Source organism: Ranitomeya imitator, chromosome 9 (genome assembly GCF_032444005.1).
Source record: "Ranitomeya imitator isolate aRanImi1 chromosome 9, aRanImi1.pri, whole genome shotgun sequence".
In the NCBI taxonomy this organism is placed as follows: domain Eukaryota; kingdom Metazoa; phylum Chordata; class Amphibia; order Anura; family Dendrobatidae; genus Ranitomeya; species Ranitomeya imitator.
The window spans coordinates 25,761,391-25,774,993 of NC_091290.1; the positions used below are offsets into that span (position 1 = coordinate 25,761,391).

General features: G+C 44.2%; 1 protein-coding gene across 1 annotated transcript in view; it reads left to right on the plus strand.

Annotated features, from left to right (window-relative positions):
* The first annotated feature begins 1,134 nt into the window (after positions 1–1,134).
* Positions 1,135–13,603, plus strand: part of GALNT18 (polypeptide N-acetylgalactosaminyltransferase 18) — a 255,237-nt gene continuing 242,768 nt past the window's right edge. Inside the window, exon 1 of the mRNA XM_069739538.1 lies at positions 1,135–1,582. Coding sequence (XP_069595639.1) covers positions 1,339–1,582 — 244 coding nt within the window. The 5' untranslated portion in view covers positions 1,135–1,338. The remainder of the gene's footprint in view (positions 1,583–13,603) is intronic.

The window sequence follows — 13,603 nt, forward strand, 5'->3', positions numbered from 1 at the left end:
CACTCTCCTCACACCCTCTCCTCACTCAGACTCGCCTCACACACTCTCTCCTCACACACACTCTCCTCACTCACACTCTCTCCTCCCTCACACACTCTCCTCACTCACACTCTCTCCTTACACACACTCTCTGCTCACTCACAGTCTCTCCTCACTCACACTCTCTCCTTACACACACTCTCTCCTCACTCAGTCTCCTCACTCACACTCTCCTCACTCACACTCTCTCCTTACACACACACTCTCTCCTCACTCACACACTCTCTCCTCACTCACACTCTCCTCACTCACACTCTCTCTCCTCACTCAGTCTCCTCACTCACACTCTCTCCTTACACACACACTATCTCCTCACTCAGTCTCCTCACTCACTCTCCTCACTCACACTCACTCCTTACACGCACACTCTCTCCTCACTCAGTCTCCTCGCTCACACTCTCCTCACTCACACTCTCTCCTTACACACACACTCTCTCCTCACTCACAGTCTCTCCTCACTCACACTCTCCTCACACACACTCACTCCTCACACTCTCCTCACACACACTCTCCTCACTCACAGTCTCTCCTCACACACACTCCCTCCTCACACTCTCCCTTCACACACTCTCTCCTCACTCACTCACACACACTCCCTCCTCACACTCTCCCCTCACACACTCCCTCCTCACACTCTCCCTTCACACACTCTCTCCTCACTCACTCACACACACTCCCTCCTCACACTCTCCCCTCACACACTTTCTCCTCACACTCTCTCCTCACACACTCCCCTCACTCACACTTTCTCCTCACACTCTCCCCTCACACACTCCTCACACTTTCTCCTCACACTCTCCCCTCACACACTTTCTCCTCACACTTTCTCCTCACACTCTCCCCTCACACACTTTCTCCTCACACTTTCTCCTCACACACTTTCTCCTCACACTTTCTCCTCACACACTCCTCACACTCTCCTCACTCACACACTTTCTCCTCACACTTTCTCCTCACACACACTCTCCTCACACTTTCTCCTCACACTCCCGTAGTTTATCCGCGCAGCGCTCAGCACAGGAATGTGCGGAGAGAGAAGCAGGTTTAATCTCCGATTGTAGCTCCGCCCCTCTCGCTTTTGATTGGACAGGTATCCGGACACTGAAGCAGTGATTGGCCGGGCGGGCTGTCACATGGTGCCCGCTGTGGCCGGACTCCTCTCCTGGAAGCTGCTGCCCGCTCAGTGTGATGAGAAGCGGCGGAGAGTTCGCGCTGCTCCCGGGACCCCCGCTGCCCTAACAGCCCCCGTACTCTGTGGTCGCCGGGACCCTCAGCCCCGCTCTATGGAGGCAACCGAGGATGCTGTGTACACGGAAAACCAAACCGCTCGTGTCCACCTGCGTCATCCTGAGCGGCATGAGTAACCTGCTGTGCCTGCTCTATGTGGGCTGGGTCACCAACTACATGGCCGGCCTCTACGTGCGGGTACAGGAGCCCCCGGAGCGCCCGAAGATGGAGCCCCCCGAGGACAAAGCCGGGGACACCCTGAGGATCATCGAGCGCCTGGAGCGGCTGGAAAGCGTCATCAACCAGCACATCCAAGGTACAGACCGGAGTATATACTGTGTACACGGTATATACCCTCTATATACTACATGTATATACTGCACCTGCCTGTATATACCGCCTACTACCTCTATATACCGCCTACTGCCTCTATATACCGCCTACTACCTCTGTATACTGCACCTGCCTGTATATACCGCCTGCTAACTCTATATACCGCCTACTACCTCTCTATACCGCCTACTACCTCTATATACCGCCTACTACCTCTATATACCGCCTACTACCTCTATATACCGCCTACTACCTCTATATACCGCCTACTACCTCTATATACCGCCATCAACCAGCACATCCAAGGTACAGACCGGAGTATATACTGTGTACACGGTATATACCTCTATATACTACCTGTATATACTGCACCTGCCTGTATATACCGCCTACTACCTCTATATACCGCCTACTACCTCTATATACCGCCTACTACCTCTATATACTGCCATCAACCAGCACATCCAAGGTACAGACCGGAGTATATACTGTGTACACGGTATATACCCTCTATATACTGCCTACTACCTCTATATACCGCCTACTACCTCTATATACCACCTACTACCTCTATATACTGCCATCAACCAGCACATCCAAGGTACAGACCGGAGTATATACTGTGTACACGGTATATACCTCTATATACTACCTGTATATACTGCACCTGCCTGTATATACCGCCTACTACCTCTATATACCGCCTACTACCTCTGTATACTGCACCTGCCTGTATATACCGCCTGCTAACTCTATATACCGCCTACTACCTCTCTATACTGCCATCAACCAGCACATCCAAGGTACAGACCGGAGTATATACTGTGTACACGGTATATACCCTCTATATACTGCCTACTACCTCTATATACTGCCTACTACCTCTATATACCACCTACTACCTCTATATACTGCCATCAACCAGCACATCCAAGGTACAGACCGGAGTATATACTGTGTACACTGTATATATCCTCTATATACTACCTCTATATACTGTGTACACTGCCTACTGCCTCCATATACTGCCTACTACCTGTATATACTGCCATCAACCAGCACATCCAAGGTACAGACCGGAGTATATACTGTGTACTCGGTATATACCCTCTATATACTACCTCTATATAATGTGTACACTGCCTCCATATACTGCCTACTACCTGTATATACTGCAATCAACCAGCACATCCAAGGTACAGACCGGAGTATATACTGTGTACTCGGTATATACCCTCTATATACTGCCTACTACCTCTATATACTGCACCTGCCTGTATATACCGCCTACTACCTGTATATACTGCACCTGCCTCTATATACCGCCTACTACCTCTATATACCGCCTACTACCTCTATATACCGCCTACTACCTCTATATACTGCCATCAACCAGCACATCCAAGGTACAGACCGGACTATATACTGTGTACACTGTATATATCTCTATACACCACCTACTACCTCTATATACTGTGTACACTGCCTACTGCCTCTATATACTGCCTACTACCTGTATATACTGCAATCAACCAGCACATCCAAGGTACAGACCGGAGTATATACTGTGTACTCGGTATATACCCTCTATACACTACCTCTATATACTGTGTACACTGCCTACTGCCTCCATATACTGCCTACTACCTGTATATACTGCAATAAACCAGCACATCCAAGGTACAGACCGGAGTATATACTGTGTACACTGTATATACCTCTATACACCGCCTACTACCTCTATATACTGCACCTGCCTGTATATACCGCCTACTACCTGTATATACTGCACCTGCCTGTATATACCGCCTACTACCTCTATATACTGCCATCAACCAGCAAATCCAAGGTACAGACCAGAGTATATACTGTGTACACTGCACCTGCCTCTATATATACTGCCTACTACCTCTATATACTGTGTACGCTGCCTACTGCCTCTATATACTGCCTACTACCTCTATATACCTATATACTGCCATCAACCAGCACATCCAAGGTACAGACCGGAGTATATACTGTGTACACTGTATATACCTCTATATACTGCACCTACCTGTATATACTACCTACTACCTCTATATACCTATATACTGCCATCAACCAGCACATCCAAGGTGCAGACTGGAGTATATACTGTGTACACGGTATATACCTCTATATACTACCTCTATACACTGCACCTGCCTGCATATACCGCCTACTACCTATGTATACTGTGTACACTGCCTACTGCCTCTATATACTGGAACACATGGGCTACTTGCACAGTGAACAAGTCTGTAGAATCATGTTCACACACCACCAAGAAACCTGAAGACACAAAAGAGAATAGTAAAACCAAAAACACTCAGTTTGAAAAAAATTGCAGTAATCTGCAAGTGCTAGTAAAAGATGTAAAAAACAGGGTATTTGGTTGATACGTTTTTTGCAAAAAATGTATACTAAGCTGCTCTACCAATCTTCACGGTATACCCTTATCAGAGCAGTCCTAACTAGTGTATGCAATCCCTATCTGATGTATTTAAAAACCTGATCATCTGTATACAGAGTATATACTGTGCACACGTTATATACCTCTATATACTGCACCTGCCTGTATATACCGCCTACTACCTCTATATACTGCCATCAACCAGCACATCCAAGGTACCGACCGGAGTATATACTGTGTACACTGTATATACCTCTATATACCGCCTACTACCTCTATATACTGTGTACACTGCCTACTGCCTCTATATACCGCCTACTACCTCTATATACTGCACCTACCTGTAAATGCTGCCTACTACTTTTATACACTGCACCTGCCTCTATATACTGCACCTACCTGTATATACCATCATCAACCAGCACATCCAAGGTACCGACCGGAGTATATACTGTGTACACTGCACCTGCCTGTATATATTGCCTACTACCTGTATACACTGCACCTGCCTGTATATACCGTCTACTACCTCTATATACTGCACCTGCATATATATACCGCCTACTACCTCTATATTCTGCACCTACCTGTATATACCATCATCAACCAGCACATCCAAGGTACCGACCGGAGTATATACTGTGTACACTGCACCTGCCTCTATATATACTGCCTACTACCTCTATATACTGTGTACGCTGCCTACTGCCTCTATATACTGCCTACTACCTCTATATACCTATATACTGCCATCAACCAGCACATCCAAGGTACAGACCGGAGTATATACTGTGTACACTGTATATACCTCTATATACTGCACCTACCTGTATATACTACCTATTACCTCTATATACCTATATACTGCCATCAACCAGCACATCCAAGGTGCAGACTGGAGTATATACTGTGTACACGGTATATACCTCTATATACTACCTCTATACACTGCACCTGCCTGCATATACCGCCTACTACCTATGTATACTGTGTACACTGCCTACTGCCTCTATATACTGCATACTACCTGTATATACTGTGTACACTGCACCTGCCTGTATATACCGCCTACTACCTCTATATACTGCACCTGCCTGTATATACCGCCTACTACCTCTATATACTGCACCTGCCTGTATATACCACCTACTACCTCTATATACCTATATACTGCCATCAACCAGCACATCCAAGGTACAGACCGGAGTATATACTGTGTACACGGTATATACCTCTATATACTGCACCTACCTGTATATCCTACCTACTACCTCTATATACCTATATACTGCCATCAACCAGCACATCCAAGGTACAGACCAGAGTATATACTGTGCACACGTTATATACCTCTATATACTGCACCTGCCTGTATATACCGCCTACTACCTCTATATACTGCCATCAACCAGCACATCCAAGGTACCGACCGGAGTATATACTGTGTACACTGTATATACCTCTATATACCGCCTACTACCTCTATATACTGTGTACACTGCCTACTGCCTCTATATACCGCCTACTACCTCTATATACTGCACCTACCTGTAAATGCTGCCTACTACTTTTATACACTGCACCTGCCTCTATATACTGCACCTACCTGTATATACCATCATCAACCAGCACATCCAAGGTACCGACCGGAGTATATACTGTGTACACTGCACCTGCCTGTATATATTGCCTACTACCTGTATACACTGCACCTGCCTGTATATACCGTCTACTACCTCTATATACTGCACCTGCATATATATACCGCCTACTACCTCTATATTCTGCACCTACCTGTATATACCGTCATCAACCAGCACATCCAAGGTACCGACCGGAGTATATACTGTGTACACTGCACCTGCCTGTATATATTGCCTACTACCTGTATACACTGCACCTGCCTGTATATACCGTCTACTACCTCTATATACTGCACCTGCATATATATACCGCCTACTACCTCTATATTCTGCACCTACCTGTATATACCGTCATCAACCAGCACATCCAAGGTACCGACCGGAGTATATACTGTGTACACTGCACCTGCCTGTATCCATCAGCACATCCAAGGTATGGACCCTAATGTATGTGCGCTGTGCTATCCCCTACCTGCATATACCACCTCCATCTACCTGTATATAACCCCACACAGTTACTTGTTGGCACAGACGAGCGGCCGCGCTGCAGATCGCACTGGTTACTGTATCCGTCTCTGTAGCAGCGCACTGTAGGCGCAGAGCAGCGGAGCCGTCTACTGCTTCTTACCTGTATATACGTGTTCTGTAGTGTACAGGCCGTATACAGGCATTTCCCACCTTCTGTACATTATGTTGTCTGTATCCCCTTCCCCCTGTATTACTGCTGTATACCGGTCTCTACAAGGCTGTATCCGTCACCTGGTGCCACAGGTTTATCCTCACCGACGGTGACCCCTCTGCCGCACCCTCCTAATAATCCCCGGGGGTCACCTGGTCACACAGGGAGGGTGATGCGTTTATAGAGGTCCTGCTAATTGTATAACGAAAAGTTCTGCAACTTTTTAACAAACTTTGTATTATTTTCGGGGTCTTGGTCGCCCGTTACTTTTCAACTGCGCCAAAGAAAAACCAGACTGATTTAGAAAAAAAAAAGTCCAAAGCGGAAAATGGCGCAAAAGCGTAATTCATTTTGCCACAAAAAATAAAATTGCTGGGAGTTGTGGTTTCCTGGCTGATGGTCTTGAGTGTTGGTGATCTGGTTGTTGCAGTGGGTCGGCGCCGGTTCTGGGACTGCGCTATTTCGAGTCTGGGAAGATGAGTAAATATTTGAGGACGAGCGCGGGACGGAATGATATTTTCACAGCTGGTATTTATGGGCCGAGCACCGGACACGGAGGAGATGATGATTTTCTTTTATTTCTGGGTTATTTGACGTCGTGATATTTGTTTCACTGCTTGGAGAGAATCCTAATTATCTGCAGAGTCGTTACCAGAGAAACAGCCGCGTTCTGATTGGTGGGGGGTATCTGGGATAACGAACCCCAATGTGTCTGAATGGGGCAGATAATTGGCTAAGGTCAGGACAAGAATAGGAACCTGGGGGCGGCGGTGCGACCGGCGGTGCAGGGGTTACATTGTTCTAACATTTTCTTCCAGAATTTAGTAAGTAAATAATCTGCAGGTCCCTAATATTCTGTGTGTTTCAGTTCCTCCCCAGCTCTGCTTGCTGTCAGTGAATGGGAATATTCTCCTTTCCGTCCCTTCCTATCCCCATTAGTTGCTATGATAATTCCACTCCTCAGCTTTATGGTTTTAGTCTTTTCTTCATGACCTATTGCTTTAGTCCTGACAACCTGTCGCTGAGGCCTCCGGGCAGTTTTTCTTTTTTTCACATTCCCCGTCAGGTAACGTTGTCCGCGTGTCCTGACAGGATCTGAGATTTTTACAGTTTTGTAAATTCTTGTAGCAACGTCTCTTCTTTTGCCCTTTGTAAAATGAGTGAAATCGAAATCTTTTGTCCTGGCCTGAAAAGCGAATGTGTCACGAGGCATAATAATAAACCGAGAAATAAGAGTGGTTAACCTGATTCTGATGCTTTTTCGGAAACTGCAAACTAATTTGATTAGCTGCATATTGAGTTGAACATCTCTAGTCTCGAATATATAATTAAAAAAAGTGTAATCTTGCTTTAACGGAGACCACTGAGCTTCAGATTAGTGTGATACTTCCTGTTTTGCAGAGAGGACTTTTCAGCCATCTCATTATCATCACAGGCAGGATTACAATAGGTAAATCTGCTGTATACAGTAGATAACATAGGATCCACCATTCCCAATGTGATTTCATAGCTCACCTCCTCCTACTCCTGTACAGTGACAAATAACAGCTATATACTGTAGATAACAGAGGATCCACCAATCACAATAGGTGGTCACAGCTCAACTCCTCTTACTCCTGTACAATGACTGATAACATCTCTATATACAGGATCCACCATTCACAATATCTGATGTCACAGCTCACCACCTCCTCCTCCTGCACACTGACTGATAACACCTCTATATACAGTAGATATTACAGGATCCACCATTCACAATAGGTGATGTCACAGCTCACCTCCTCCTCCTGTACAATGACTGATAACACCTCTATATACAGGATCCACCATTCACAATAGCTGATGTCACAGCTCACCTCCTCCTGTACAGTGACTGATTACACAGGATCCACCATTCACCATAGATGATGTCACAGCTCACCTCCTCCTGTATAATGACTGATAACACAGGATCCACCATTCACAATAGGTGATGTCACAGCTCACCTCCTCCTCCTGTACAATGACTGATAACACCTCTATATACAGTAGATAACACAGGATCCACCATTCACAATAGGTGATGTCACAGCTCACCTCCTCCTCCTGTACAATGACTGATAACACCTCTATATACAGTAGATAACACAGGATCCACCATTCACAATAGATGTCACAGCTCACCTCCTCCTCCTGTACAATGACTGATAGCAGCTCTATAGTAGATAACACAGGATCCAACGTGATGCAGTAACATAACTCTCGATACTGCTGAGCAGTTTGTTGTTTTCTTTTGCTGTTGATCACATTGAGATGTTCTATGATGGAGTAATAATTGTCAGGCCACCCTGTTGAGCGGCGCCTCCACCAGTTATATAGGAGAAGTGCAACAGCTTCTCGCTGCTATAACCCGGGCAGTGATTAATCTGGACGGGTTTTCCTGGCGACGCTTTCTGCTCTGTCGGAATTCTGATTATTCATTGGTTCTAATCTATGCAAATGACAGAGAAACGTGCCGCTTGTAAAGCGATGACGGGGGGATCCGGGCCGCGCGCCACCATCGCTGTAATGACATTTGTCAAGTCTTTGTTGTGTGGAGCGAAAATCTGCTCGGATAAATGGTGGGAACCTGATCGATATGCAACAGCGAAGATCAACGTGAAAGATAAACGTATGGATGTAGACCGAAGATCGGCCGGTGCGAAGAGCTCAGACTGCTGGTAGATTCACTTTGGTTTTTTTCAGGTTGTTTTTTGCCGCAACAGAAAATGCAGCGATTGCTGCTAGTTTCTAAAAGCGTTGCAACAATATTGCAGCTTTACTGCAGTGAAGATCTGCCCCACAACTGCAAGGTTTGAACACAGCCTAAGGCTATGTTCACACAGGTTATGTTTTTTTTTTTTTTTTTTTTTCTTCTTCTTGCATAAACTGCTTTAACTGGTTTTTGTATTGTGCTTTTTTTATTTTTTTGCAGCCTTTTTGCAGCCTTTTTTTGCAGCTTCAGATAGTAAATGGCTTCAGTTAGTAAATAGCTTCAGTTAGTAAATAGTATTGATGTCATATCTGCTGAACAGACAGAAAATCCTGGGATGAGCAATAAGGATTCTGCACCCAAAATACAGAAGGACTTGTTTCTGCGGATTCCGTTAGGATTCGCTTTAAATAATAAGTGAGCTGTCCTTACTTTTTTTCCTACCAGGAGTTTTTTTTTTTTTGTTTTTTTTTAACATTCATTCTCAAAAGACTGAACATGAACGTCAACACAATGTCACTTTCAGGCGGAAACTGCTTGAAAAACTTTTCAGAAAACACTTCAAAGAATGAACACACATAATTCTATAACAGCTCACTGAGTAGATGTTAAAACAAGTGACCGGTCTATTCTTCTGGCGGGAAAGCTCAAAAGACGCTCTGATGTTTTTTGTAGCGGTTTCCATAGTTTTGCTTAAAAAAACAAGCAAAAATAAAAAAAAACTGAGTGATTTATTAATTATTCAATGAGTGAGAAAAAAAATTAGTAAAGTACCCCCCCGAAAAAAAAACCAACACAAAAGATGTTTCAGGAAAATCTCCAGTTACCTGAAGAGTCTTGTGGGTGAGAAACTTCTCGGGTTTGCGTTAGCTGAAAAGATGTTGTGTGCGTATAACATGAGTGTTTCTATTCATTTGTTTGGAAAAAGAAAAAAAGAAAAACTTTTAAAGTAGTTTTGAAGAAGTTATTCAGGGTAATTTTGCAGGAAATCTACTCCCCCAAAAATCCTCTAACTGTGGGATTAATAGCTGAGACCCCAGACTGTTACATTCTATCTGCACTGATACATTGTATCAAACGGGACACACAAGAGATTTCTGCTGCTGATGTGTATGGACTGGACATGGAGAGGAAGAAAACAACTTTTTCTCAATGAAATTCTAGGGAAGCTTGTTGGAAAAGGGGTTTGATCTGGATTTTGGCCGGGGAATCCGCACTGAAAACCATATAAAAGAGGGAAAAAAACAACAAAAAATACTGTTCACTTTTTTTTTTTTTTTTTAAAAGATTTTTGAAGCTGTTCTGCTCCAAAGTCCGCATCAGAGTATTAGGAGTTTTAGATGTGGATTTTGGAGCAGATTTTCTTTTTTCCAAATCCATGACAATAAGTGAAAATATCTGTATGAGTTTCGTCTTTGAATTGCTTTTATCAATGGTGAGGACTTGATACACAAGGTCCATTAGAATGAGCAAAGATGATATAAAGCTTTGGTCTTCTACCTCTCCAGCTGTGATAGAACTACTACTCTCAGCATGCCCTGACAGCCTTCGCCTGCGGTTTTGCTACAGATTGAAGATGACTTCCATAAGGTCCCATGTAAGATTTCCCATCACCGGCCGCCTCTTTACCGCCACGCGTGGGGACGTCCGCGCTCTATGAAGACATGACGGCCATAATGTAATCTCGACTCCTCTTCTTGTCTCCGCCGCCAAACAAATCTGTATTGTGACCAGTGGAGCGGACGAGTCGCACATAAGAAAGATGTTCTTGTTTTTTGAGAATGCGAGCGCCCGGCGAAATAATTTTTCTTTCTCATTAGCGCCCATTAATCTCCAGTACTTATCTCACCTCTCCTCGCCATTTATCGTCGTCGTTGATGTACGAGCGATGTCTCCCACCACGACAAGCGCCAAACACGCCGCTGATTAATGCGCGAATACTTTTAATGTCAGAGAGTGCTTGTTCTTATTTCCAGCAAGTAAATGCATATTTATTGACGCGTAATTTCCCATCGCGCTCCGAGGACTTTCATTTAGCAGAATGTATTTTTCTCCGCTCGTCAGCATCTCGTTTATTACTCGGGGCAGGACCGCTCTGCTTATACATTTTCTGCAAAAGCCATCATTTATTTTCCTTTTTTGTTTGTTAGAATCAGACTTGATACATTGTATCAGGATGAATGCAATAATAACATTGGGGAAGGGGAGGCAGAAGAAATGTGCGCTGACACTTGGGGGCACCCGTAGCATTGCATGCTGGGAGGAAGATCAATACTGTGTTCAGGTTCTATCCATCCTGCTAATGTTTGTCCAAAGGGGCCGTCATTGTCCGATACACTCTTAATAGGGAATTATTTAAAAAAAAAAAAAAAAAAAAAGTGGTTGGGGGTCTCCCATTCATATAATATATTGTACTTATAAATTAGAAATTAAATTTTCCGGCCATTGGGGCTTTTTCATACTCTTAACTTCCAATTGTTTCAGGAAATTTACATGAATATAAGCCACGATGAACAGAAAAGTGTCTTAACTTATGTATTGAAGCATCTAATGAGCTTGTGAAAGTCATTGTGAAGGGAGGGGGAGCAGGTGATATGTGATATCAGTCATTGTAGGAAAAGGTGAGCTGTCACATCACCTATTGTGAATGGTGGATCCAGTAGATAACTGTATATAGAGGTGTTATCAGTAATTGTACAGGAGGAGGAGGTGAGCTGTGACATCACCTATAGTGAATGGTTGATCCTGTGTTATCTACTGTATATAGAGGTGTTATCAGTCATTGTACAGGAGGAGGTGAGCTGTGACATCACCTATTGTGAATGGTGGATGCTTTATCAGCTGTATATAGAGGTGTTATGTCATGGTAATCCTGCCTCTGATGATAGCGAGACTGCTGAAAACTTCCTGTTAGGACAGGAAGTGTGAGACTAGCATAGCCCTAGTGGTCAGGGTAAAAATTGCAAGATTTTGAATTTTTCTTTTCTTTAGATTTTCATATGGGGAGAAAAGGCCAACATTAATGTAAAAAAACCAAAACCCCCAAACCTGATTTAAACAATAGGTCATTCTCTAACACATTCCTTTTAGTGGAGGTGGCCCCATCGATCGTCTCTCTCGCTGTCGGACCCCGCATGCCCTCTTTCTTCATGAACAGCATATTGATGAGTGGACACTGTGTAATACTTTATCCATCCAGTGATGGCGCTGCAGGGGAATTCAACACTTGCTGCCAGGTTCTGTAACAGATCACAGGTGATCGCCAGGGATCAGAGCAGTGGAATTTCACATGATTGGAAAAAAAAATGCAATTTTGTGCACACCTAAAATTTAGCAACTTGTGATGTTTTTGTGCCTATGACAACACTTTCTGTCTTAATATTTTCAGTTTTGTCAAAGGACATCACAGCAGCCAATTGGGTCTTTTGTTTCGTGTCCATTTACCTATAGTGAGGCCCAGTATACCTTGGTGTTAGAGATCAAAAGCAGGAAGTGTTGTCATAGGGGCAAAGCCATAAAGAAGCTGTGAGAAGGGCTAGAACGTGAATTTGACACTTTGAGATTTTTAGCGATGCCGCTGTAAATTGAGACCCATCAATGACCGCACGATGGGGATTGTGCGCCCATTGTGGTGGATGGACGATCAGCCTTGGGTGGTCTTAGGTTTTAGGTCTTTTAAATACTATTTCCTTATAAAACAGATTTGGGGGGTTAACCCTGTTAAACCTCCCAGGAGACTGAATCTATTCTGGATGATGGCGTTTAACTAAAGGGTCTCATTTATAGTAATAAGCCAGGAAAGATGCATTAAAGTCCCTGACGTCCGTGCTGACGATTGGACCCCCCCCCCCCCAGTTCCAATAATTTTTACCGTAGCTTTAAATAAGACTGAGGTCGTTAACAGTTAAGCTGTGTGGTAAACATCCCCACCGCAATTATGCAATTAATCACTTTTAAATAATTTACTTTGTGGCTCTTCACTCCAGAAGTGTCCAGAATACCGCTCCGAGCCCCCTGATAATGAACGCTGCTAAATACTCCGAAAAAAAAAAAAATCTGAACTGCAGCCAAATCTCCGTGAATTGCATTATTCCAGTGTGAAATGTCACCTCCTAATAAGACGCCGTTATCGGGAATTAAAGGGCTTGTGGTTCCGCTCTGGGCTTCAGAGTCTTCTGTTCGTGTGAACCGTATGTGTCACCTCTGAGGGGGCAGAGGCGACGATCGGGGCACAGAGAGCCGGGAACAGTTAGAAAAGTCGCAGTTATTTACTAACATTTAAAAAAGTTTATTAAAGCGGATCTGTCACTATATAGAATACAAAGTGCATACATTATGGAATAGATCTATTGGAGCTTATGAGGCTGGTGTACTTACTGTGAAAATCCATGTCCAAACAGCTGTGTAATCCTGATGTTGAGACGAGCATTTTCTGAGTCCAATTAAAGAGTAAGAAAGCTCTAGAGTCCAATATTCTGTCTCCCTCGCACCCACTAAGCCTGACTGACCGCTGCAGC